Source organism: Cucurbita pepo, chromosome LG10, assembly GCF_002806865.2.
Source record: "Cucurbita pepo subsp. pepo cultivar mu-cu-16 chromosome LG10, ASM280686v2, whole genome shotgun sequence".
Classification (NCBI taxonomy): Eukaryota; Viridiplantae; Streptophyta; class Magnoliopsida; order Cucurbitales; family Cucurbitaceae; genus Cucurbita; species Cucurbita pepo.
This window is the reverse complement of record NC_036647.1, coordinates 8,115,427-8,142,725: the sequence shown is the minus strand read 5'-3', so window position 1 is coordinate 8,142,725 and position 27,299 is coordinate 8,115,427. Positions and strand designations below refer to the sequence as shown.

Sequence of the window (27,299 nt, the reverse complement as noted above, 5' to 3'; positions counted from 1 at the left end):
TTTTTTTTTCTTTGGTTAAAAGTCAATTTTGACTTCTAAACGTTGATATAGTAACAATTTAGTCTCTGTCCTTTATTTTTATGATAGTGATTAAATGCGCTAATTTGAGTCTTAATTTAATTTATTACTTTATATATATATATATATATATATGTAAAAAGATAAATAATTCTCACTGCCAATAGATATTGACCATTTTGACCCGTTAGGTCAGCATCACTATTTTAAAACGCGTATGTTAAGAAGAGGTTTGCACACCCTTAGAAGAAATGTTTTGTTCCCCTCTCCAACCGACGTAGGATCTCACAATCAACCCTTAAGCGCCCAACGTCCTCACTAGCAAACCGCTCAGTATCTGACTCTGATACCATTTGTAACAGTCCAAACCCACCGTTAGTAGGTATTATCCACCCATTACATATCATCGTCAGCCTCACGGTTTTAAAACGCGTCTACTGGGGGAGGTTTCCACATCCTTATAAAAAATGCAACGTTCTTCTCTCCAATCGACATGGGATCTCACATTTTCTAATGCATCACACTCTCGATCATAAATAAAACTATCCATGGAATCATGTGCGGTGTGAAACATAGATCATCATCGTTCTTAACCGAGACTTAGGTGTGTGATCAAGAGTAATGACGTGGCGTGTCCTTGTTGGTCATCAACATCTGAGCTCCCATGGAGGCTCCCACAGCGGAATAAAATCAATTACCTTTAGATTTAGTTTTAATTTTAATAATTTTTTTTTTTTTTTTTTTAATAATTTAATTCCCTCCACTCAATCCAATAATCCATCGCCATTCACTCACACATCGGCATTTGCTGGTTTCTATAATTCAATCTCAATTCCACACTCGCTCTCTCTTTCACGCGCATCCCCATCTCTCCCTCTCTCTCTCTTCAATCCTCTCCTCCTCTCTCTGCCCACTGCCCGCCGCCGCAGTGGAGTCTCACGCTCCGCCCGGGCCTTCTCTCTGAACCTTCAGACCTTGGCCGCCTCAATCGGGTGCAGGTATGGGCACGGATTCGATGTTGTCCGAGGCCAACAGCAGCCTCGACGAGCAGATCTCGCAGCTCATGCAGTGCAAGCCGCTCTCCGAGCAACAGGTTCGTTTTTCGATTGATCGTTTTGTTCTAGTTTCCGTGTGGCTCCGATTTGGGTGATTCTTGTTTCTTGACCTAAAAGAAATTGTGGAAGATGGGAGCCTTTGAATGTTGAATCTATGGTTCTATCTCTCCCATTTTTTCTGATTGTAATTTATTGGGCGGGCGATCTTATCTTGCCTATTTGATTGGGTGCCTTTAGTAGAAGATGGTGATTGAATCTTGTGGATGGAAAATGGAAAACTGGGAGACGGCTATTTGATTGGATGGGAATTTTTTTGTTTACTGTTTTTTGGATTCTCAGCAATGATTTAGGTAGAATGGTGTGAGTGGATCTTGTTACCGTAAATTGCTGGTTTATGTTGTTGAAATGAAAAATGGAGTTGTTGATTTCGCTGTGTTTGAACCTTGAAGCAGCACTTTTTTCATATCGGTATTATGCCACTTTCAACATGGGGATCTGGAAGGGCAACGAACAGCATTATTTTCTTACTCTTGTATCTTTCAATTTCATTTAGAAATGAGTTTCTGCTGTGTTTATGAGCCCTTAATGAATCCTGATATCTGTATTGCCTTTATTTCATGATTTCCTTCTTATTCTTGGAATGCAAATTCCATTTGTTACTCTCTAGATAGTACATTATATAGGAGGATATGAAATCCTTCACAAATCGTAGAAGATTATAAAAAGTCGCTCCCCTAGGCGAGAATAATTGCACGGTGTAATTACAAAATTGATGATGAAGGGAGTTCCATAGGGATGCCATAGTATAGGTCCACAGGATGTTGCGATCCTTTTGTTCGACCTATGAGCTTTGACTGACTTTTACATAGTTTTGTACCTTCTGCTAGGCCTAAGTTGGGTGAGTTTGACTCTATGACACATTTTGAAGTAAAAGTAACATGATTCCTTTGTTTATATAGGTTAGGGCATTGTGTGACAAAGCCAAAGAGGTTCTAATGGAAGAGAGCAATGTACAGGTATTATATTTGTGCCTTCAGACCTTTTTATTTGACCCATCTAAGTTTTTATTTTGGGAATATCTCTTGATTTTGGGTTCTTTTACTAGTGGAAGATATACATCTTGAGATTAGAGGTTCTTCATGTTAACAAGTTCTGTCTCTATTGTTTATTACAATTATATCGTGCATGCTTGTGATTGATCATCGTCATTCTTTCTTATCGTTTCAGTTTTAAGATGTTAGAATGTAAATTCATAACCGATTCATGTGGAGCAAGATATTGTGCTATCTATTCTTCATTTTATTACTTTTTGTCTTTGAGAACCAAACTTCGTTTGGTTCAAAATATTGTGACCATTTGGTCAGGGAGGACAGGCAGTCCCCCCTCCCTTTTATTATGCTTATTATTAATACAACTCTTTTTAATCTGAAAATAAATGAATTGGAGTTGAGCTTATAGTAAAAAACTAGCATTTCAAATTTCCTTTCAATTTTAAATTGCAGGAGTAGCACATAATTATTTATTTTTCATGATTGCTATATCAGACTTCTTGTGCTTCTTTGTACATGTTACATGGAATTCTTTTCTTTTTTTCTTTTTGTCCTCACTCAGCCTGTGAAGAGTCCAGTAACAATATGCGGAGATATTCACGGGCAATTTCATGACCTTGCAGAACTTTTCCAAATTGGAGGGAAGGTACAAGTTATGCTATATGAATATTCATTAATTTTATTTCAAGAAAGAACTTTTTTTTTTTGCCCTGCTGAAAAAAGGAGTGAAGATAATATATATGTCACTGTCCTGAGAGACAAGGGAAGCTTCAAAAAGAAAACATTGTGAAAAGTAGCTTACTTGAACAAAAACCTAAGAATTTCATCCACTTGATTGAAAAGGTTACACATTTCTAATAAATTTAGAGTTCCAAAGGAGTGTTTTGACCTACTCTGGCAGAAGGATACTTCTTTCTTCCATGGGTTTAACTTCAAATGGTTACCTGGGCCTGGGCTAAACCAAAGCATTTGAAAATTGAGGGACTAAAATAGAACATTTGATTATTTAGGAACTATAATTGAAGTTTAGGAACTAATTTAAACGTCGAATTAATAATGTGTTCTTTTTTTGGTGAAAATAAGGGTAAAAAGGGAAATAGATTGCCTTTCATAATTAGAAAGGGAAATAGATTGCCCTTCAAAATTATTGTTACTTTTCTACTTATGGATGATGTTTTGTGAGTTGATTTCTTTTGAGCGTCCTCTGCATCAGGTTTGAATCTATACTTACGTAATATTGTGACAGTGTCCGGACACCAATTATCTGTTTATGGGAGATTATGTGGACCGGGGATATTATTCTGTTGAAACTGTCACGGTAAGTGCATGATACCAATTTATTTGATTTTCCTATTCATCATTCTGTCAAGGCATCCATATACTCCATACCAATCATGCATAATGTAAGACTTGTAGATTTTGGCTGGATGATATATTTGAGCTAATATTTATGGTTGTCTACCATACTCCAGTTATTAGTGGCTCTGAAGGTTCGTTATCCTCACCGAATTACCATTCTACGAGGGAATCATGAGAGTCGTCAGGTATGATTTTTACACTATATTTGGGTTCAGGATGCATGTTTGAACAAACGATGCACACAGTTTCCTTCTTTTTTTTCCCAAGTGCCAATACTGTAATTTTAAATTGATGCTTGATCCAGAAAGTTGGGATTGGGAGTGGAGCGAGGTAGAGCAAAAATAATCTAGCTGCTTTCTGCTTTGAAGTTTTCTTCCATTTGACTACTTCATGAGTTCATTCTAGAATGAATAATGGCTGTGCGTAATTGTATTTCTTTTTGCACTCCATCGTGTCTTGTTTTGGGGAATTGTTTCATTTAATTTCATCTTCTCTCCTTTTTGGTTCTCAGATCACTCAGGTTTATGGCTTTTATGACGAATGTTTAAGGAAGTGAGTTTTTCTGTCTCTCTTTCTCTGTCTTAAATTTTGGGGGATAATCTGTATGATCAATATGTGACTGTAGGGTTAGTATATCCACTGATGTTTAATTCTTGTGCTGAAATTTATTAGCGTTGGATAAAAGAAATCAATGACAAAACACTGGGTGCAATGTAAGAAACTAACAATGTCTTAGATCGATGAATCTGGTAACCTTGTACAATAACTAGGTTGAAATAATGGACTTGGTTTGGTATGCAATTTGGATTTTGTTTAATTAAAATATGTATAATATAATATTTACAAATTATATGACCATTTGGAAGTGTTTTTTACATGTTCATTAAGTAGTTGGTAACAATTGAGATTTAACCTAATGTTTACTTGGTAACTAGAACCATTTATGGTTTAAACATATTTGAACAATTTTTTAAATTAAGATCAAGTTTCAAAATCTGCTACAATGCTCATTTTTTTTTCTTGGTAAGAAACCAAACTTTCATTGAAATATTGAAAGAGTATACAGGGGCATACAAAAATAAGTTTAACATAAGGGAGTCCCAAAATGCAGCCTACAATAAGAGACTCCAATCCAACATCAAACTAAAATCATAATTACAAAAAGACATAGTTACCTGATGCCCACAAGGAGACAATAAATCTCACCACCTCTGGGACCTTGTCAGACTACCTCTCCAACCCAATCAAGAATCTAATGAATAGCATGGCACGAAAGTTTGTTCTCCCAGAAAGGTGAACTTAGGAGCACCTCCTCACATACAACTCTGTTTTCATTAAATCTCTGGTTTTGAAATTTATGATTTCAGATCACAAACCAAATGCACCAAGTTATTTGTGGTAATCTGATGAGTGACTAACTCCAAAAAGATGGAAAATTTTAGGAAGCGTCTTTGATGGGGCATCATATGGCAATTCACTGCATAAAAGCTTTCTTTGCAAATGATGAAAAGATTCATGGTTATATGTTTTTTCTTTGGTAAATGATTATATTACTTCATTTTGTTATCTATCTATGGTAAAATCTTTACTTTGTCACAGTTTGTTGGTAAAGTTTAATTCCATTATGTGATTTGAGATTATGTTTGGCATGATGTCTTTTTCTTTGTACTTGTAGGTATGGCAATGCTAATGTATGGAAGACATTTACAGATCTTTTTGATTATTTTCCTTTGACTGCCTTGGTTAGTGATCTTTTTTTTTCAGCATCATTGTTAATGATTGCTTTTATTAAACAATTTACCTCCTTGAACCAACATATCATGCCTTGTTTTTTTGGGTGCCTTTCATACATTGTATATTTTATGTGATTGAAGGACATAGTATGAAATAAATTTAGTTTACAGTGAGCCTGATAGATCATATGCTATGGAGAATTTTGCGTCTTTGATTTAGGATTTCTTTTTGGGTGACCTTCCATGTGCTTTGGCTGGTATAAATGTTGCGCTTGATATTAGTGGAGGTGGTGTTTCCTTGCCTTTTTGTGGAACACTTGGCTTTGAAGGAATTAGGAGAATCTTTGGGGAGGTGTAGACTGCGGTTAGGCTTAACCTCCTTTTTGGTGTCTGTTTCTCATCCTCAACGTCTGGAACTCTTTTTATATTTATTTTTTTCCTTTATTATGGTTTATTTTTGGTGGGTTGATTCGTTTTGGAATGACCGTGTCATCCATTTTTTTTAAAATAAATTGCTATGTTATGTTTCCTTTTGAAAAATACTATTGCTATAGCCATTTAGTTTTAAAATTTTGGTTACAATATTACAAGCACTTTAGTAATTGGATCATAAAACAAACAAATTATTAGTAATCTAACATAACTTTTAATAGCAGAAAACTGACAAAATTATTATCAAGCAGCCTCTTAACATTACTTTTTATCCTAAAAAAAATTATTATCAGGCAACCTCTTATTGATTATTATCAAGCAACTTCATAACAATCTTGTAATAGCAGAAAACTGGCAAAACTATTATCTGGAAGCCTCTTATTGATTGTTATCAAGCAGCCTCCTCTTATTGATTATTATCAAGCAGCCTCCTCTTATTGATTATTATCAAGCAGCCTCTTATTGATTATTATCAAGCAACCTCTTAACATAACCTTTTCTCCTAAAAAAAAAATTATATTGATGCAATTGTTTTATTTATTGGCTTTTGTTTTTCCTTTCAGGTTGAGTCCGAAATATTTTGCCTACATGGTGGGCTGTCCCCATCCATTGAAACCCTTGATAACATTCGAAACTTTGACCGTGTTCAAGAGGTTCCACATGAAGGTCCAATGTGTGACTTATTATGGTCTGATCCAGATGACCGATGTGGCTGGGGCATTTCACCTCGGGGTGCTGGGTATACATTTGGCCAGGTAATTTCGAACCGTGCATCGAGGTTTTTGTTATTTCACACTTGCCCTTTGATTCTTATGCTGATATAGAATGAAAAATTAAGGGGTTTTCAATCTGACGTTTCATATCCTACTTTGCAGGACATATCTGAACAATTCAATCACATGAATAATTTAAAGTTGATAGCTAGAGCTCATCAACTGGTCATGGATGGGTTTAACTGGGCTCATGTAATATGTTTGTTTAATATTTTCTCAACCTATAAATCTCTTATTCTAATCTTGTTTTATGGATTTAAAAGTTTCTGGTATGATGACTCTCTTTTGTTTGAACAGGAACAAAAGGTGGTTACTATTTTCAGTGCGCCTAACTATTGTTATCGTTGTGGGAACATGGCTTCAATTTTAGAAGTTGATGACTGCAGGAGTCATACATTTATCCAGGTCTCTTTCTCAAACTTGCACAACCATGAGAATTCACAAACAATACTCATCTTTGCTTTATTTCCTGCAATAGTATAAGTATCCATAGCTGATTGATTAGCTCTATTCTCTGCATGGTTTTTCTCTATCAGTTTGAGCCAGCACCCAGAAGAGGAGAACCCGACGTCACGCGTAGAACACCAGACTACTTCTTATGAAGCAGCCAGCTAAGTTGAATCCTTCCCCTGTATACCATAATGGTTTGTGCATCGTTGTAGTCAGAGAGATCCTGTGACTTATGCTGCCATGCATTGGTGGTTTTGCCTGCGAACTAAAACTTTTTTATATAGAAAACCTTCTGATTTGTATTTGAAGATCAAGACATCCTCGAGATACAAAGTTATTCAACTTTCTTTCGCCCCTTCGGCCATTTGCGGCCACCACTTGCTCCATAATATTTCAAGGTAGTTTAATTTTGTTACATCTGTTGTGGTAAATTATAGTGCTGGTGTTTTTTCATCTGCTAGGTGTAAGTTAGTTCGTATACTAGTTCCTGTTGTGTTTGGAAAAAAAAAAAACTATTGAAGTTATTGGAATTCTTACTTTTTGTTTCAAGAAGTTTCAGTATGAATCGTATTTTTACGCAGATGAGTTTCTTTTGTCTGATTCACAATGATGACTCTTGTTGTTAGTCCGAGAATGGATGGAAGATGTTTTACAATATTGTGTAGTATGCTTGGGACAATAGACGTTTAATATTAACCCAATGTATTGACATTGAAGGGGTTGTTATGCAGTAGCAACTCATGATGTTAAGAATCAAGTAGTTTATAGATAAATTTCAAGGTTGATGAGACGGTTTCTAGGCTTTCAACTTTGTCCTTGATGTAGTATAGATTCCATATCACGACCTAATGTGTTCACCAAAAGTAGAACTTTAATCAGAAAGAATTCAGTTCAGGTGTGGGATACTTATCTAGAAGTTTTCGCAACTCAATCATGTATGATGGAATCATCTAAGATTTGACCTTTTCGAACTCTGTCTGTAACTCACTATAGGTTCGAGAAACAAAAGGAAGATGTGTATGAACGAGATATACAACAAGAAGAAGGAAAAGGATTGAATAGCGGAACTTCCGAACATTTGGCAAGGTTCTTAAGGGTATAAAATATTTAACAATTGTTAATACTAAAAGGGAGGTGGATCATTGTTCGAAAAATGCCCCTCTAATTAGTTCCAGACTAGAGAAACAATAACATGTTGCCTCATTCACAACCTTATCACTAGAAAAATGGATCCAAACACAACCTTGGACGGAAGGGAGGAAGTGGACTCAATGTAACTACCTGATTTTTGATACCTCGAATCACAAGTCGTCACATACACTCAACTATAATCGTTAACCATTAAGTTTTCTCTAGTCTATTCTTGCCCTATAAGGCTTATGCATACAACTCTATACACTTCTACTCTAGGAGTGTATACTTATAAGGTTCTATGGTAAGCTCTATTTTACCTAGCTCTTGTAACGAGCTCTGAAGTACGACTCTTGTGTCGGGCTCTAAGATACATGGCCCTTTTGATAGGCTTTGAAATACATGGCCCTTATGAAGGACTCTAAGATACATAACCCTCACGGTGGGCTCTGAGATTCGTTGCTCTTGTGAAGGGCTCTAAGATACATGACCCTTACGATGGGCTATGAAATTCGTGACCCTTATGAAGAGCTCTGAGATAGACAGGCTCTATACTTTACATTTTCTTAGGTCCATCATCAACCTCATGCTAATTGTGCTGCAAGTCATTATGGCCCATGGAAAGGGCCTAGGTTAAATCTTACCAGTATGGAGAAGCCCTCCGCTCTTAAAGTAGTAACGGTACTGCACACATGACTGCCTGTTGAGCTTTAACCAGAAGATTCACCGTAGCGATGTCGGGCACCAACTACCTGTTCCTAAGATCAGTAAACTAATTGTTGCATCGCCTTTTTCAACGAAAACAATAAACAATTTGTTTGTACACCCTCCTCAAGTCAGAACAGTAAACTACCTGCCTCAGGAGTAGTAAACTACCTATCATATTGCCTTTTCAAGATAAGACAATAAATTGTTGCATCACCTTTTCTGTCATAAACAGTGAAATGCTTGTTGCATGACCTTTTCAAGTAGAAACAATAAACTACCTGTTTGAATACCCTCTCAAGTTAGAACTATAAAAGGTTACAATTTCCCACCAAGTACAACGGTAGCTACCTCAGTAGTATACTTTCTATAACTCTTGGGATTATTTATGAGTGATAGCTGAAATCTCTGTATCAAGTAGACTCTAATCCCCTCTTAGCTAGTTTACGAATAGGGTTGCGCCCTAATAGTCCCTACAAGATACCGTTCAACTCAATGTTTCGTGGAATCCAAAACTAGATTTAAGGACCATAATAACGTAGAACAGGTACCTTGTTTAATATATTCATGAAATATATTCTAGAGCACATAGTATTGTTCAAGAGCATAACCTGGCATAAATGGGTTCCCAAACCCTAAATCATACATTTATCAACATATATAAACATACGACATGCTTGTATACATCAACTAAGACATGCTAGAAAACTTATAAGCATATTAACTCTATCAGATTTCACAATTATACACGACGAAAATTGTAAAACTAAGTACTGTGCTAAATCGTAAACTATCAAGTTTTCTAGACTTAGCTACCATAAATTAGCTTAACTAGGCTTCTAAACATGATTTCTAATCATTTGCCCATAGTCTTAATCAACTCCTAAAGTATTTCTTAACACTTGCTCTATGTAATTACTTATTTGTCGACTTTTCGAGCTTGTTTCGGGTCTTCAAGAATTTCAAATTCTCTAAAATTCCTCGATATGTCCTACATTAAATCAAAAGAATAAAACTAGTGAAAATGGCTCGTAGAACAGACTCTAAGAAGCTTCAAATTCGTTAAAAAATGAATGGCCAAGAAACTAAACATTAACTATATGGTCATCTTCTCCAACTTGTGTGTCATTTTGCTTCATCAAAACTTCTGAGTGTCATAGGTGGAGATAATACTCACTTCATCAAAACTTCCAACGAACAGAACCAATGGAGGGATAACTTGACCAATAACGTGGGACATGATGGAAAAGGAGATGCCGAAAACGATGACCAACAGACATTGGAACAGGAACGTCATCACGAGCAAACAATAGGAAAATTACTTATCCACCTCTTACTACTTTTTGTTTTTGAACTCATGAAATCAGTCACTTTGTGATCGTTAATTATTAGTTGGTTCATGCGTAATTGCAATTTGAAAACGTTAATGTAACAACCCAACCTTACCGCTAGCAAATATGGTCCGTTTTAGTCTGTTACATACCATCGTCAGTCTCACAATTTTAAAATGCGCATATCAGGAAGAAGTTTCCACACCCTTATAAAAAATGTTACGTACCTCTCTCCAATCGATATGAGATCTCACAATTCACCCCTTAGAAACTCAACGTCCTCGTTGCCAATCGATATGAGATCTCACAATTCACCCCTTAGAAACCCAGCGTCCTCGTTGACACACCGCCCAGTACCTAACTCTGATCCCATTTGTAATAATCCAACCTCACCATAAGAGATTTTGTCCGCTTCGGCTCGGTTACGTATCGCCGTCAGTCTCACGATTTTAAAATGTATCTACTGGGGAGAGGTTTCCACACCCTTATAAGAAATGTTTCATTCCCCTCTACAATCGATATGAGATCTGATTAACTACTAATGCTCGTAAAGGAATTATCTTTTCCTCAATTTCTCAGTATACAACCCATTTCCGGAGTTAGTTTCTCATATAATAGTCGCCAATTAAGGCCATAAAAATGCCCTCATTTACAAAATAATGCCCACAACACAAGGACATCTGATCTACAGAGAACTCAGGATTCAATTGGGTTAAACGTGATGAACTGATTGTAGCTAACAAATCACAAGTTCAGATAAGAGAAAAGAGAAGGAACAAGATCAACAACAGACCAAGCAAGGCCAGCATATTGAACGAACCTAATACCCGTGTCGACGTCAAACGAGTCCTGGCTCGAGAAGAAGAACAGCTTATGCAGAGGACCACGTTGTTTGCTCCCATCCACCTTACCAATTGAGGATGATTTTAGCATTGGGATATAGCTGGTTGATGTTATGGGCATACCCAAGGTGTTTGAAACAATGGGAAGGATCCATTTAGCCAAAGCTTTGCTACAAAACTTCACCGTTAATATGGTCGGTAAACCGACAAGCATCCGACCAACAAACGTCGCAAATGGGAGTTGCGGAGTAAAGATACGCGCAACGGCTTCATGGTGAAACTGATGGTATGTTTGCTGTACCCCTGATATCTGTAGAACAGAATTTCTCTTATATATTTGAAGGATTTAACCAAACATCTAAAGAACAGGGAGCTTTTGACAGTATAATCCTTCAAAACGATACCAATAAAACACAGAACATTCATCAATTATATTATAATTACTGCACTTTGAAAGAAATGTTGCTTACAATTCCAAACGCAACGCCATCAAAAGCCGTGTGGAATTCATAGCTTGGAGTAGGGAACTCAGGAGTAGGATAAGCAAAGAGCAATAGAATGCTTAAGGCACCCCAGAAATATGTAACTGCACCCAGATATTGCATTCAACAAACAGATTAGCAACAAAAAAAAAAAAACAGCAGAACATGATCCATTAGTAATATTTTAACGTCCCCGAACAGGGATGGTGGATTACACCTAATAACTGTTGAGGAATATTGAAAGGAGTAATCCCACGTTGGTTAATTAAGAGGAAGATCATGAGTTTATAAGTAAGAAACACTATCTCCATTGGTACGAGACTTTTTGGGAAAACGCAAAACCATGAGAGGTTATGCTCAAAGTAGACAATATCATACCATTGTGGATGTTCGTGATTCCTAACATGGTATTAGAGCCATACCCTTAACTAAGCTATGTCTATAGAATCCTCGAATATCGAATAAAGAAGTTGTGAGGCTCGAAGGTGTAGTCAAAAGTGACTTAAGTGTCGAACAAATGGTGTACTATGTTTGAGGGCTCTAGAGAAAGGAGTCGAGCCTCGATTAAGAGGAGGTTGTTCAAGGGCTATATAGGCTTCAGGAGAGGCTCTATGGTGTACTTTGTTCGAAGGGAGGATTGTTGAGGATTATTGAAAGGAGTAATCCCACGTTAGCTAATTAAGAGGAAGATCATGGGTTTATAACTAAGAAACACTATCTCCATTAGTACGAGACCTTTTGGGAAAACGCAAAGCCATGAGAGGTTATGCTCAAAGTAGATAATATCATACCATTGTGGAGGCTCGTGATTCCTAACATGGTATTAGAGTCGTACCCTTAACTTAGCCATGTCTATAGAATCCTCAAATATCGAACAAAGAAGTTGTGAGGCTCGAAGGTGTAGTCAAAAGTGACTTAAGTGTCGAACAAATGGTGTATTATGTGCGAGGGCTCCAGAGAAAGGAGTCGAGCCTCGAATAAGAGGAGGTTGTTCGAAGGCTATATAGGCTTCAGGAGAGGCTCTATGGTGTACTTTGTTCGAAGGGAGGATCGTTGGGGATTATTGAAAGGAGTAATCCCACATTCGCTAATTAAGAGGAAGATCATGGGTTTATAAGTAAGAAACACTATCTCCTTTGGTATGAGGCCTTTTGGGGAAACCAAAAGCAAATCAATGAGAGCTTATGCTCAAAGTGGACAATATTATACCATTGTGGAGATTCATGATTCCTAACAATAACTATTGGTTCATAGTCACTTGAGGACATATTACCAGGACATATTATAAGCTTCTACAGCAGTGTCTAATTTCGAATCTGATATAAACTCAACATCGTTGATTAATTGTAACCGCTCAAGCTCACCGCTATATGGAGAGGTTTTCACACCCTTACCAGGAATACTTTGTTCCGCTCTTCAACTGAAATGGAATCTCACAACCAATCCCTTTGGAAGCCCGTGTCCTCACTGGCACACCGCCTGGTGACTGACTCTGATACCATTTATCATAGCCTAACCCCACCGTTAACAAATATTGTCCTCTCTGGGCTTTTCCTTTTGGGCTTCCCCTCAATGTTTTAAAACGCATCTACTAGAGAGGGGGAGTGAAACATTCCTTATAAGGGTGTGGAAACCTCTCCCAAGCAGACACGTTTTCAAAACCCTAAGAGGAATTTCGAAAGGGAAGCTTCAAATAGGACAATATCTGTTAGCGGTGAGCTTGAGCTATTACAGCCCAAGTGTGATGTGACGGATTGTTTGTGACAAATATTGTGGAAACCCTTATCTAATTCGTGCGAATTTGTTGTTTTGAATTCCTTTTTCTCATTGAATATGCATCTTATTCATTGAAAATAACAAATACTACTTCTCAGAAGAAGAACAATCTCCCAAAAATACTGCACATAACCTAAACTTAACTCGAGAAAAGATAGCGACAAAAGTGTGAAAAAGTGACGATACCGTTTTGGCCCGAGGTAATGAAGGTGTCGACGTATTCATGAACATTCAACCAAAAGAAGAGAATCATCAGGCCGAAAACAAGACCAAAAATGACATCAATTGGGCTATGCATGCCCAGGTATATTCTCCCTGCCATAGAATGAAAACTTTCATATCAGAAAAGTAGACCAAGAAAGGTATAAAATTCATAAGTTTTTACTCAAAGGCTTACCCAAGCCAATGAGGCCTACAAGCAGACAGACAAGGGCAAATCCTGCGAACTGGTAGGAGGCATGTATATCTTCAGTATAAGATAGGATATAATACAAGAGGTATCTGCACGATTATATTCATGGAGAATAGCTGTCAAGACAATAATATAGGCTGAAAAGAGGCAATACATTGTAGAATGAAATTTTATGGCAATCCTAAACTGGATAGAGTCCAAAACAACGAAGAAAATTAAAAATGAGATCAAATGCATCAAAGAAAAATGAGCTGCTGGAACTTTTCGGTCCAACGTAACCTCTCATAAACTATGTTTGTGAGATCATACATCGGTTGGAGAAGAGAAGGAAACATTTCTTATAAGGGTGTGGAAACCTCTCCCTAATAGATGCGTTTTAAAACCGTGAGTTTGACGGTGATACGTAATGGGCCAAAGCGGACAATATTTGCTAGCAATGAGCTTAGGCTATTCCAAATGGTATTAGAGCTAGACACCGGGTGGTGTGCCAATGAGGACGCTGGACCCTCAAGGGGGGTGGATTGTGAGATCCCATATCGGTTGGAGAGGGGAACGAAACATATAAGGGTATGGAAACCTCTCCCTAGTAGACGCGTTTTAAAACCGTGAGGCTGTCAGCGATAGTAACGAACCAAAGCAGACAATATTTGCCAGTGGTCAATATTTGCTAGTGGTGCGCTTGGGGTGTCACAATATTGATCTGTTTTCAACCCGTTCAAACTTTTGTGTTAAGAAGGGTCTAGTATCTGAGATCATTTCCCGTTCATTTGAGATAACTTTCAAGCTTTTTTTTGGAACTCGAGTCACTTGACATCCATTACTTGCTCCAACATTTGAGAATACTTGCAAAGTTGAAGTTCATAAGAAGGTTAGTCTTTTACTTGTTGATTCTAGAGATAAGGTTGAGATGAGAACTCCTTCAAAAAAGTCCCCATGTAACGGTCCAAGCCTACCGCTAGCAAATATTGTCCTTTTTAGGCTTTTTTTTCGAGCTTCCTGTCAAGGTTTTAAAACACGTCTGCTAGGGAGAGGTTTCCACACCCTTATAAATAATGTTTTATTCTCCTCTCCAACCGATGTGAGATCTCACAATCCACCCCTTTCATGGCTTAACATCCTCGCTGGCACTCGTTCCCCTCTCCAATTGATGTGGGATCTTACAGTCCCCTCCCCTTCGGGGCTCAACGTCCACACTGGCACACTGCCTAGTGTTCACACACCACCCGGTGTCCACCCCCCTTTGGGGCTCAGCGTCCTCGCTGGCACACCGTCCAGTGTCTGCCTCTGATACCATTTGTAACAGCCCAAGCCCACCGCTAGTAGATATTGTCCTCTTTGGACTTTTCCTTTCAGGCTTCCCGTCAAGGTTTTAAAACGTGTCTGCTAGGGAGAGGTTTCCATTCCCTTATAAAGAATGTTTTGTTCTCCTCTCCAACCGATGTGGGATCTCACACTCCAACCTTGAAGTGTGTCCTTCAGAAAATGGATTCAATGGAGCTCGAGCACCTTTTGTTTTATCTGTCTTTTTCTCGTGTCCCGATACTTCTCAATGCTTGCAATTATGCATATCACTATTCTCACATTTAAAGCACGTTTGGGAGCATCCTAGCTAACCAAACTGTGTTCAATTGAAGAGAAAGAGACCCCTTCCATCCAAATCATCCACACTATGAAAGGGAAGGCATAATTCTGCTAATCATCTTTCCCATGTCTCCCAGCCAAACCTATAGTTGCTGATCCACTTGGTACTCTCAATGAAGATTATATATACATCAGTTAGATCAATCAAATTTACAAGCACAGAACACAAATTCAACAAAAGCTGAAAAGGCAACTAAGTCACTATAAACATCAGCATCACCCACGTGAAAATCTAAGTCGAGGCTCGAGTCTCGTAACCCGTTATAAACAAAGATTCATCACATCCTAGAATGAACCGCAACTGCACCCTGAGAGGAGAAAAAAAAAAATACCCCCAAGTCCACCGCTAGCAGATATTGTCCTCTTTGGTCCCCTTTGGGCTTTCCCTCAAGGTTTTAAAACACGTCTGTTAGGGAGAGGTTTCCACACCCTTATAAAGAATGTTTTGCTCTCCTCCCCAACCCATATGGGATCTCACAATCCACCCCCCTTTGGAGTCTAGCGTCCTTGCTAACATACCATCTCGTGGCCATCCCTCTTCAAGGCTTAGCCTCCTCGTTGTCACATCGCCTGGTGTCTGGCTTTGGTACCATTTGTAACAGCCCAAGTCCACCACTACCAGATATTGTCCTCTTTGGACTTTCCCTCAAGGTTTTAAAACGCTTCTGCTAGGGAGAGGTTTCCACACCCTTATAAAGAATGTTTTGTTCTCCTCCCCAACCGATGTGGGATCTCACAATCCACCCTCCTTCGGGGCCCACATCCTCGCTGACCCTCATTCCCTTCTCCAATCGATGTGAGACCCCCCAATCCACCCTTCGAGACCCAACGTCCTTGCTAGCACACCGTCTCGTGTCCACCCCCCCTTCGGGGCTCAGCCTCCTCGCTGCCACATCGCCCAGTGTCTAGCTCTGATACCATTTGTAACAGCCCAAGTCCACCGCTAGTAAATATTGTCCTCTTTGGGCTTTCCCTTCTAGGCTTCCCTTCAAGGTTTTAAAACGCATCAGCTAGGAAGAGGTTTCCACACCCTTATAAAGAACGTTTCGTTCTCCTCCCCAACCGATGTGGGATCTCACACAACAATATGATACCAAAAAGGAAATAGCAAGCATATGAACCATGAAGGGAAAGGAACCACATACCCAGATAAACAAACTGTATTTAGCGTGTGAGAAGAAGGCAATCCATATTCCATGGCGTTTTCTTCCTCACCTTTGGTGGCAGTAATTCTCCTAACAGGTGGGCAACTGGGTCTAGGAGCTGATACCACATCCTACAAAGTACACAAAAAAAAAAAGGACAAAAGAGGATAAGAACCTTAAAGTTATGAAAAACCAAAAAGAACAAGGCTAGTAACCTTGATGGAATTCCCCAAGTAATCACAAAACGCCATCAAAAGAGTCATTTGCCGAGCCAATTTCCCATGCCCACTCTACAATTTCACCCAAAAAGTAAGCCAATGAACAACAAAGTGAAGGATAAACGATTAGCGAGAGATTCAAAGCATACCCAGAACAACAGCGGAAGAAAAGCAGTGTAGAACGACACAGAAACAATGCAAGACAACCCAGAAAACAGGGCATCGAAGAACGAATTCTGATATCTCTGCAAACCCACAAACCCTTAAACAACGAATCCAAACATGAACCACAAGCATAATCAGTTTCAACAAATCGCAAACCTGAATTCGAAGAACAAGAGGAGCGCCTGCAACAACATGTCGAGCCACCCAAGGTTGCAGCAAGGATCGAAGCTTGTGAGTTAGGTTAATGTAGGAAGCTAAACCAATCCACGATAGTAACCCACATAAACCCACCGTTTGCCAGACGGCTACGCTTTCCATTTCTCCTTCTTTGATCTTCTTCCTCCCTCCAAAACGAGAGGGATCGAAGAGAAATCAAAGGCCGAAACAGAATGTAGGGTTGGATTGGTGTAAAATTGATTAATCCGCCTGAATTCGAAAAGGGGAAGAAACGAATGAGACATTCAGCTCATCTTTCAGGGCTGTGGGGTGTGGGTTTCGGTTAGGCTTCGTTGGGATTTTGACTGGTAGCTTTTGGTGCCAGCACGCGGAGAGCATCGTTCCATGAAAGGGAAAGATTTGAAGAATGGAACAAATTTGAGAACGTCATTGATAGTTCATCAATGATTAACAAAAATTTTGAGTCAAGGAGATTTTTGTTGCCGCTTAAGTAATTTAATCACTTTAACTCTTAAATGTTAATTTATTTAAATTAGGAACGGAGTTGAATTGGGTTGGGCGGAGAAAATAATTTGGACAAACACTAAATTTTGAGTTGATTGGATTGAGACTCGACCAACCTGAACAAAGTTTATAATTCAACCCTGTTAAACGAACCGGACTCTCACAGCTCTCGTGGTTTTGCTTTGAGCTTCCCCAAGAGGCCTTATGCTAATGAAGATAGTATTCCTTCAACCCTGTTAAACGAACATGACTTGATTATAAACCCATTCATTCCCTAAATTAGCCGATGTGGGACTTCATCTAACATCTCCCCTCGAACAAAGTATGTCTCCCCTTAATCGAGGCTCGACTCCTTTTCTTTTGGAGTCTTAGTCATTTTTTACCACGCCTTCGAGAAGCCCGAGACTCGACTCTTTTTTCTTTTGGAGTTCTTTGTTCGACATTTGAGGATTCTATTGACATGACTAAGTTTAGGGCATGGCTCTGATACTATGTTAAATGAACGCGACTCTCCACAATGGTATGATATTGTCCTGAGTATAAGCTCTCATGGCTTTGTTTGGGCTTGCCCAAACGGCCTCATACCAATGAAGATAGTATTCATTGATTATAAACCCATGATCATTCTCTAAATCAGCCGATTGGTGACTTTCATCCAACAACCCAATTCTCTATTTTCAAGCAACAATTAAAAAGTTGAGATATTCGAGAGAGCAACAATGTTAACGTTTAGAAATTTAGATGAGTTAAAATTGTAGAAGTTATTAAGTGATTATGAGAAAATGGTAAGTTGAAAAAAAAGGGCAAAAATTAGAATTTAATTTGGACCCTTCCATTGAGGTAAAATAATTTTTTTTTTAATTAGATTAAAAAATATAAATATAAATTTAACAATATGTAAATAAAATAAAATTATATATATATAATATTGTATATTATATTAAAGAACGAGACTCAATATTATTATTGACACATATTAATTTTAATAGAAAACGTTTATATTTTAATATGAGTTAAATAAAAAAAGTAAAAAAAAAACCATAATTTTCATATATTTTACAATAAAATAACAAAACAACACAAAAGTAAACACAACCTTAAACAAGTTCAAAATCTGGATCATGGAGTTTAACATAACTTTCCAGTCACGTCCCTGAATCTCATTTATCTGAAAAGAATATTAAATATAATTTGATTGAATAATTAATTTATTGAGTTAGTAGTTAATTAATTATATGTATCTAGAATTTGCACTCTAGATCGGGTTCTCAATCCAACTATCTATTCATTTTATAAGCTTAGATCGTGTATCTTGTTTCTGGCTCGAATTATTTGCTCATATCACCTTTAAATTGCTACCAATGGACGACATTCTTCTAAAGGTGTGCATTTTCTGCTCCCAACAAAGTTTTAGTGTTTTTAGGTGTCATTATCGATCTCAGGGTATGTAAGACTCACTCTCGAGATTATACGGCCCATCTACTAGATCCTTTTTAACGCTTTGAATAGTGACTAAGTCCTTATTTCAAATTTCAAACACACTAGTTTTAGGTCCAATTCCTGTCTATAATTCAATAGGTAGTTTCAAAAGTATATAATTTATGCTTATTTAATTATCTTTTAATAATTGAATTAAATTTTTTTATTGTCAATGTTAGTAATTTAATGCAAAAATATTTACTTATTTTTATCTGAACTGATTAATTAATTAACCTATAGATTAAATAATACTAAATTTAATTTATGATTACATTAATTTATTTTCTTACATTTAATTAATTAATTAATATTTTATCAATAAAAGTTATAAAAACATATACTATTATGGCAAAGACAAAATTTAAATTAATTAAACATATTAAACAATTATTAATATTATATTAACATTTTAAATGTAATTATTTAATTATGATTTATTTTGGTAAAACAAATACAAACTAATAATGTTTAATATATATATGACACGCCAGAAATTAATTATACTAAAATACGAATTTATACCCATGACATAATAGATAATATCTATGATTCAAACAAACCCATAAACATGAATTTCATTTATGCTTCTGCTATGGCAACAATTATATGACTCAAAGATTAATAATAATAATAATAAACTAATTTTTTGAGTTCTAAAAAATCCAAATCTCGAGCCTATTTACCCTAATGCTCGGCTCGATCCTTCGTTTTCTAAAATTTTGATATAGGTCTATGATGCCCCATTCTAGAGTGGAAAAACCACTTCGTTTTACAATTAGTATCCTATCTTATCCACGAACAACCTCAATAAATTCTCCTATCTTATTCACGAATAACCTCAATAAATTCTCATTTGGAGTAGCATCCTAACGAACCTACCTCTTCTTTATATATATATATATATATTCTGCTTCTATTTTATAGTACAAAAGGTTACCGTTCAAATATATGAATTGGTCTATCTATGAGTACACTAAATGATAAGGAATACCTTAGGTCAGTTGAATCTAAAAACCCTCATACACTAAATGATAAGAAACCCTCGTAGGAACTTGGATATGCAAACTCCTAGTTCACAAATGCTAAAATCCCAAAAATCAATTTGATGTCACCTCAAGGGAAAATAAAATTCGGATTACCTTGTTGATCAAATATCTCAAGTCAATAACACTTGTTTGAGATTCAAATCACTCCACGAGCAATATCAATCATGTCAAGCTTGAATGATTCTAGATATGCAATATAAACTATATAAAATTGCAGAGAAAAAAGCACAAAAGCTATTTTTACTACATTTTCCAAGTCTACGTCACAAACACAACATACATGACTTTATATAGCCATAAAATGAAAATTCTTGACATTCCATGAGGCATTTCATGAGTGGTAACCTTCATACTTTATGACCATAATTAACCACTAACCTTTATGACCATAATTAACCACTAACCTTAAAATACAATAAAGGAACACCATTACTCTAACCAAAATTTGTAAACATTTAAGAATAAATGAAGTTTGATTCTTCTTTAATGTGACATGAATTGCAACATATTGTGATAATTTGAACAACATTTTCTTCACATCTTCCTTGAAGTTTATCTTACATGATTAATGCCTTGGTTCATATCACTAAATGCATGCAACAGGGACAACACACTTCGGTCTAACCCGAAAAGGCTGAGGCGAATGAAATTTATAAATGTAAGCTTGATAAGCTTTACAACACAAGCACCATGAAAATCATGCATAGCTTAGCTTGTCTCAACATTGTTCATAGTCTACAACCTAACAAATAAAATTCCAGATATGATTTCTAACAGAGAAACGCCAACAAAATGACTCTCATTGTCTAACCTTCTAGAGGAGAAGTCCCCAAACAACTATTTTCAGCCTTCAATGCATGTATAACAGAAACAAAGGAAGGTCATAAATTATGTAACTAAAGAAGCAAATATATAATTTCTTTACCAGCCATGTCCTCTTTAACTTGTTGCTGGATCAAGTTTTGGTTCGAACGTCATTTAGTATGAAAACGAAGCTGTTTCTTACATGGCAAAGCTTCAGCATTTCTTTTCCTGGGTCGGGAAAGCGGATAGTCCCATCTTTCCAAATCTCTGTCACCACAAACCATTTCTTTCCTCTATAGCTTATGTCTTTATCGCATAAACTATAAAGCATTGCTTTGCATGGGACAATGTTGATCCCTCGAATGGAGTTATCAGCCAATGAAACTGCAAGCAAAACAAAAGATATCACTCAATCCGTCTAGATTGCAATCAAATCAATTGCTCCCTAATATCCTTTAAGTTCCTCCAAGACAAGTGATGAACGAAACTAATGAAGGAATAACTAGGAAAAGGGTAAACTCACATTTCGCATATATATGCATAGGAGGCTTGATTTTTGTCCCTCTTTTTTGGCAACTAGCAAAGGGAGGATCCACTTATCAGACTCCATTAATCTGAATCAGATTCCTCTGCCTGCGAGTTCTCGTCCTCTAAGCATTCATCATCACCCGTCTCATCTGATTCAACATCCAAACCATTCTCCACCATCTCCTCGGCTGTATTATTAAGCAGAATGCCCTCCTTTTCTATCAATGCAGCACCTTTGCCCCGGTAAAAGAGACCAGTCTTCATGACATGATAAAACTTTTCCCTTAAACGTGTCAAGGGATGTGGGTTCACTAGCTTTCCTCGCTGATACCCTTCCCTAAGAGAAACAGTCGTGGTCTTACACTTCAAAGACAGATAGAAGATTCCGGGATAACGGGTGAAGATTCGAGTGAACTTATGGGGAAGATTCAATTCCTCTCTCAAGCTTCTCAAATAGTTTCTTTTAGTTTTCTTGTGAAGAGTGAGGCTCAAAAGCTCATGTAGAACCCCAACAACTCGTTTCTCCATGAGATCACTGTTGGGGTCAATTTGCCTGCAACTCTCATATGGAGAAAGGTAAGGTAACTTCTGAAACTCTTCCATCCAAGCTTTTACCTTCTTTTGTGCCCCATATCCCCTCGGAAAACTCATGGGAAAAGCCAATGTGGTACGCCCCCTTTTGAATTGCCTATACGCATCTCCCAATTGAGAGCTCTCATTGCTCCTTTGCAAGGCTGAAACTGCAAATTCCTCGCGCCATTCCATAAGCCGCAGACACCAATCCCCATTCGAGGCCTTCACTAATCGAAAATGATCGGGATACTTGGGAATCAATGACCTCTCAAAACCACACGGGAGACCTAGATCCCATTCTAAAGGACGCAACGACTGAAGAGGAATAGCCCTAGTTTTCATCATCATAAGAACTCTACAAAGTCTTTCGACAGTGTCGCTCTCATGAATTTGGTGAATACTACTCTCTTGCTGATCTAAAAGCAGCGCGGTATCCGTCAAACGAAAGCAAGGCAAATTAGCGTAACGAGAATGAGGAAATTCGTGAAAGAGAGTTGGATACCTCCGGATGAATCGAAGAACAGGGATGGTGAGGCCGAGAAGCTTTGGCCAATCGGCGATGGATTTAGCAGTGATGAAGCCAGTAGAAGAGCGGTTAATGGCGTCCTTGAGGAGGGAAGCGGCCTTCAAATCGGTCTCCGTGTCGATGATGTGATCGAGACTCCGATTCTTGACCCATTTGAGGCGAACCTTCGCAATTCGTCGGCATTGAAGGTGCAGAAAAGGATTAGGGCTCAGGAATGGCGATGGAAGAATTAGGGTGGAAAAGAAGAAGCTCTTCATTTCAGAATCCGGAATTTGCAATGTTCCAGCTCGACAGAGAAGCTCTTTCATTTTAATTAATTAATTAATTATTTATTTATTTATTTATTACATAGATTTATAAAGATGGGTTTTTAAGATTTTTTAAAATTTTTTTAGGTTATACTTAGAAAACATTAGTTTACGTTGAATAAACTAAAAAAATAAAATTGAAGACATATTATTTTTAATATATTTAATAATAAATAAAATTTAATTTAGTTAAAATATTTTATTAATTTAACTCAATAAAAATAAAAATAAAAACTAATTATCTAAAATGAGTTAGTTCCCACCAGCTACAAGCTACATGTGAAGACAGAGGAGGGCATCACGATGCATGTATCGTGTTATTAAGAACTAAGATGATAATGAGATGCAAAGTTGTTGTGTCGCAGACGATTGAACATACACGCACGAACAACATGTATGGCCAGACAAGCCTAGATTTCGCACAAGCAATTTCGATAGGCGAACGTAAATGTTGTCAGCGGTCCAACAAAGCTACAAAACGGAACGGAAGGGAACGAAAAATGTATACGAGGCTTGAGTTTGGAGAGAGAGGAGGATTGGAAATAGAAAATTTTTCCATAAACACCACAGCCATGGAAGCAGTTTGGAAGTGTGGAAAAATTTTCCAAATGGGTAACCCAACGGTCAATTCCCAAAATTTTCCAAAACTAAACCAATCTTCTTCACTTATAAAATGAATCCCAAAGCAGAACTCTCTGTTCCACACCGCCATCCGCCATGGCTAACCCCAACACTCTGTCTCTCCAATATTGCATCCACACCCACCCCCTCAACACCACCGGCGTAGCCACCGACGCCCAACCCATGCAATACGCCGAGCTCCGATTAGCCTATTCCAACCAATTCGTCTCTCGATCCTCCAACCAACTCCTCCAACAAACCCCCGAAACCCCAATCTCCGATACTCTCTTACCTCTGTTTCTCCGAGACCTTCAACACCCGCCGTTCCTTTCCCACTTCTTACTCCTTCAATTTCTCTCTACCTTCAACATCTCCACCGCCACCTCCGACGCCATTTTCGATGACATCGCCACATTCGCCCTGGAATTGGCCGCCGGCGACCACGATCGGAACTTCCACATTATCGTCTATCTCGATTTAGTCCAGACGATCTGGGTGGACCTGGACCTGGAAATCCCTCGGAAACAAGAACCGGCGGCGGCGTGGGTGATGGAGAGGGTGATGAGGGAGGAATTTGATGGGTTTCGGGCGGAGGAGGCGGGAGATTGCAGCGTTTGTTGCGATGAGCTCCGTGGTGAAACGGAGGTGAGGCGACTCCCCTGCGGTCACGTCTTCCATAAATCCTGTATCCTCAACTGGCTTCAACTCACTAATTCCTGCCCTTTGTGCAGAGCAAAATTAGAATAATAATCTTTTTTACTCTATTAATAATAATAATAATAACATTCTTTTCTCCATTTTTATCCTTTTATTTTTACCACGAAGCTCTATCCAGCCTCCGTCATCGCACCGCTATGCTCGGCTCGTACAACCACCGACGCCCTCTCGATCCAGATCGAGGGTTTCAATGCCCTGTTCTATTCATTTGTCCATTTTTATCCTTCAATTTTTACCATAAATTTGTCAAATTATAACGTTAAAACTTAAATAAACATTTTATGAATTATAAAACATAGGAAAAATATGAAATCAAATTGAATTTATGAATTTTCTAAAATTTTATTTCAATGATTAATCTTATTTTATTAAAAGTAATGAGTTTATAAAGATTTATTTACTGTTTTTCGCTAAATTAATAGATTACTACGTGAACTTAAGGATAAAACGTGAACTTAAGGATAAAATGGGCAGTAATTCTTTTTCAATTTTGTAAAATGGAGATAAGCAAATACAAGAAAGTCAAATGTGCATTTAAAATTGGCATAGAATGGGTTTAAAGTACAAAATATTCGAGCTGAGTCAACATCAAAAGTAGTTACAAAAGCATTTACAAAACTATGTGAGTTTCAAAGCGACATAAAAGGAAAAGACTCAATCTATGGGTCCCTCTTGCAACTGCATGGCTCCACACGCTCCCCCCATCGATAGTGGTCTATGTTCCATCTGTAAAAACAAAGAATAGCACGAATGAGTATAAAAATACTCAGTAGACAACCTACTCATAAGCTCTCGTTAGACTTCATCCTTGTGATGGTTTCTTATGCTATGTGCCCATCTACTGACCCTAGCATAAGAAAGCAACGTCATGGTATGTAGTCTGTATCAGTCCTAAGACTCATACACGTACATAAAACTCTATACACTTCTATTCTAGGGGTGTATGCCTAAATGTAGGGTTTTTGGATATGCTTAGCTCTATGTTTTTGTTTTCTAAAGTCTATCATCAACCCGAGTCAAATTGCCTTGTGACAAACCCTAGTGTAAGTCTCGTGTGCATGAGGTAAGTGGTGCTTTATAAAGATACAAGTACTCTGACCGTTTGTACCCCATACATATTTGTCTACGGGGTGCTCCCCAATAGTATACCCAATACAAATCCTGGGACCTTCTATGGGTGACAACTCTGTGTACCAAGTAGACCCTAACCGCTCTAGGAAAGTTTAAGATCAGGGGTTACTCTCTAGTTGTCCCTAGTTAATAGTTGTTCAACTGAAAATGCATGTGAGGCCCAAATGTAGGTTTTATGACGGAGGAGACATAAAACACCAACTCATGTTCATTCACATATCCTTCCAAACTCTCTAAGGTACATAGTGGATATCCAAAGCATTAACGGGGCATACCCAATGTCTTAACCCCTGTAACATGCTCCTACGAGTATACCATACATAAATGTCCAAAATGCTAAAAAAAAAACAATTAACAATTATACAAGACATGCTGGAGTCCTAAATATATCATTATGATTAACCAGAGTTCTCAAACATACTAGTGAAAATGTAAAACATATTATTATGCTAAATCGAAAAACTACTAAGTTATTGGGCTTAGCTATCATATACCTTGGTTAATTAGGACTGAATCATGTTTTCTCATCGGTAACCTAATGTTCTAATTGACCCATACAGGTATTACTTGAAAAATAATCCATGTTGCTACTTATTCAAATGTCGACTTCTCGAGCTCAATTCGAGTCTACAAGAATTTTCAAAATTTTCCAAAAGTCTTTAATTAGGTCCTACATTAAGGAAAAATAGCAAAACCATAAAACTGTGGCGAAAATCGAGTGAAAATGACCAAACCAGGATAAAAACAGAGATCTAGTTCAGTTGGACCACAACTGGTCCGATTTGGTCTGGTTCAGCTAAACCGGTCGAGTCAATTCAAGGAAAACTCATCTTCTACCTTTGTCTATGAGGGTCTGCAACCAAGAATCCTTACCTTTTTCCTCGCTTGATTATTGTGTCACAACCCTCAATTGGTTCCAATCTCTTCAGCAACTTTGAAGATCTCCTCGAGACGAATCTAACCATCCAAGAAGCATCAAATTCTATTTAGGAACGCGAGCTAGGATCAATAGAAGCTTTATACTTGGCCTCCAGTAGTATGCCTTTAGATCCTATTACCATATGGGGATTCATACGCCACTCTCTTAATATCCCTCTTATTCATGTAAACATTAGGTACAATAACTCGTCCAATGACATGGAAAATCCCTTATCCTTTTCTTCCTTATATTGTTGGTAAATCCTAGCTAACTAGGGGTGGGCTCTAAGCTAGGAGAGTTTCCCTGTGACTCACCATGCCACTACATCAATATAACTCGACCTCCCTGGTAATTAAAGCAGAGGAATGGGTTGCCTGTCCACTTTAGATGTCTACCACAACATTCATCTTGCTTGGATGATACAAGATCTCTATGTCATGATCATTTACCAGCTCCAACTAACACTTTTGTCTCATATTGAGATCTTTCCGTGTGAATAGGTATTTTAGGCTTTTGGAGTTGGTAAAAATCTGTGTCCACTCCCCGTACAAGTAATGTCGCCATATGCTTAGAGAAAACCCTATTATTATCCATTCTAAGTCATGGGTCGAGTAATTTCGCACATATTCCTTCAACTATCTCAAGGCGTAGGATATGACCTAATCATTCTGCATCAGGATGCAACCTAGCCCCTTCCCTGATGCGTCATTGTAAACCACAAAGTTACTTGAGTCGTTGGGCATTGGAGCACAAGTGTCGTCACTAACCGGTGCTTCAGTTCTCTAAAACTTTGCTCGCAAGCCTTGTTCCATGAGAACACCTTTCCTTTTCTTGTTAATTGCATGAGGCGCAACAATCTTAAAAAGAAGTCCTGATAAACCTTCGATAATATCCTGTAAATCCCAAGAAGCTTCTCACTTTTGTAGCTAAGATGGGTCGGACCACTTCATCATTGCCTCGACCTTGATTGATTGAATCTACTGAGATGTCATGTCCTAACATAATAAGTTTCAATAAGGTCACTTCCTGCAACCAAAATTCACCTTGAATATTTGGCATAGAGTCGATACGCATACTGACAGCAGCACCCTTCTCAAGTGTGTCTCATGCTCTGCATCAGTTCTAGAATATATCAATATGTTGTCAATGAAGACTATCACAAACGTGTCAAGGAAGTATTTAAACACTATGTTCATCAAGTCCATAACTGCTGCAGAGGCATTAGTCAATCTGAATGACATCACAGTAA

General features: G+C 37.8%; 4 protein-coding genes across 4 annotated transcripts; 2 read left to right on the top strand and 2 right to left on the bottom strand.

Annotated features, from left to right (window-relative positions):
- The first annotated feature begins 821 nt into the window (after window positions 1–821).
- LOC111803421 (serine/threonine-protein phosphatase PP2A-4 catalytic subunit-like) lies at window positions 822–7,449 on the top strand. The gene is made up of 11 exons (XM_023687816.1): window positions 822–1,111; window positions 2,033–2,089; window positions 2,685–2,768; window positions 3,369–3,440; window positions 3,595–3,666; window positions 3,993–4,033; window positions 5,157–5,223; window positions 6,210–6,401; window positions 6,522–6,611; window positions 6,717–6,824; window positions 6,956–7,449. Exons 1-11 carry the CDS (start codon window positions 1,019–1,021, stop codon window positions 7,019–7,021), a joined length of 942 nt encoding a protein of 313 aa, XP_023543584.1. The 5' UTR covers window positions 822–1,018; the 3' UTR covers window positions 7,022–7,449.
- A 3,129-nt stretch (window positions 7,450–10,578) lies between these two features.
- On the bottom strand, window positions 10,579–17,308 carry LOC111803413 (lipid phosphate phosphatase delta-like). Its single transcript, XM_023687796.1, has 8 exons — window positions 16,874–17,308; window positions 16,702–16,797; window positions 16,550–16,624; window positions 16,335–16,465; window positions 13,534–13,637; window positions 13,323–13,451; window positions 11,349–11,464; window positions 10,579–11,188 (listed from the first exon to the last, which is right to left on the bottom strand). Exons 1-8 carry the CDS (start codon window positions 17,033–17,035, stop codon window positions 10,781–10,783), a joined length of 1,221 nt encoding a protein of 406 aa, XP_023543564.1. The 5' UTR covers window positions 17,036–17,308; the 3' UTR covers window positions 10,579–10,780.
- Window positions 17,309–20,544: 3,236 nt separating this feature from the next.
- Window positions 20,545–22,637, bottom strand: LOC111803411 (protein WHAT'S THIS FACTOR 1 homolog). Its single transcript, XM_023687794.1, has 2 exons — window positions 21,251–22,637; window positions 20,545–21,111 (listed from the first exon to the last, which is right to left on the bottom strand). Exon 1 carries the CDS (start codon window positions 22,609–22,611, stop codon window positions 21,337–21,339), a length of 1,275 nt encoding a protein of 424 aa, XP_023543562.1. The 5' UTR covers window positions 22,612–22,637; the 3' UTR covers window positions 20,545–21,111; window positions 21,251–21,336.
- Window positions 22,638–23,379: 742 nt separating this feature from the next.
- On the top strand, window positions 23,380–24,030 carry LOC111803763 (putative RING-H2 finger protein ATL36). Its single transcript, XM_023688298.1, has one exon. The coding sequence runs from the start codon at window positions 23,380–23,382 to the stop codon at window positions 24,028–24,030; it is 651 nt and encodes a 216-aa protein (XP_023544066.1).
- The last annotated feature ends 3,269 nt before the right edge of the window (window positions 24,031–27,299 follow it).

What these genes read in the sequence shown, in the direction of transcription:
- LOC111803413 (XM_023687796.1), bottom strand. Translation starts at nt 17,035, where the DNA reads ATGGAAAGCGTAGCCGTCTGGCAAACGGTGGGTTTATGTGGGTTACTA. An exon ending in CTCTTGTTCTTCGAATTCAG is followed by an intron (nt 16,798 to 16,873) that starts GTTTGCGATTTG and finishes GTGGGTTTGCAG; the next exon opens with AGATATCAGAATTCGTTCTT. An exon ending in ACTTGGGGAATTCCATCAAG is followed by an intron (nt 16,466 to 16,549) that starts GTTACTAGCCTT and finishes TGTACTTTGTAG; the next exon opens with GATGTGGTATCAGCTCCTAG.
- LOC111803763 (XM_023688298.1), top strand. Translation starts at nt 23,380, where the DNA reads ATGGCTAACCCCAACACTCTGTCTCTCCAATATTGCATCCACACCCAC.
- LOC111803411 (XM_023687794.1), bottom strand. Translation starts at nt 22,611, where the DNA reads ATGAAGAGCTTCTTCTTTTCCACCCTAATTCTTCCATCGCCATTCCTG.
- LOC111803421 (XM_023687816.1), top strand. Translation starts at nt 1,019, where the DNA reads ATGGGCACGGATTCGATGTTGTCCGAGGCCAACAGCAGCCTCGACGAG. An exon ending in GGAATCATGAGAGTCGTCAG is followed by an intron (nt 3,667 to 3,992) that starts GTATGATTTTTA and finishes TTTGGTTCTCAG; the next exon opens with ATCACTCAGGTTTATGGCTT. An exon ending in TATGACGAATGTTTAAGGAA is followed by an intron (nt 4,034 to 5,156) that starts GTGAGTTTTTCT and finishes TTGTACTTGTAG; the next exon opens with GTATGGCAATGCTAATGTAT.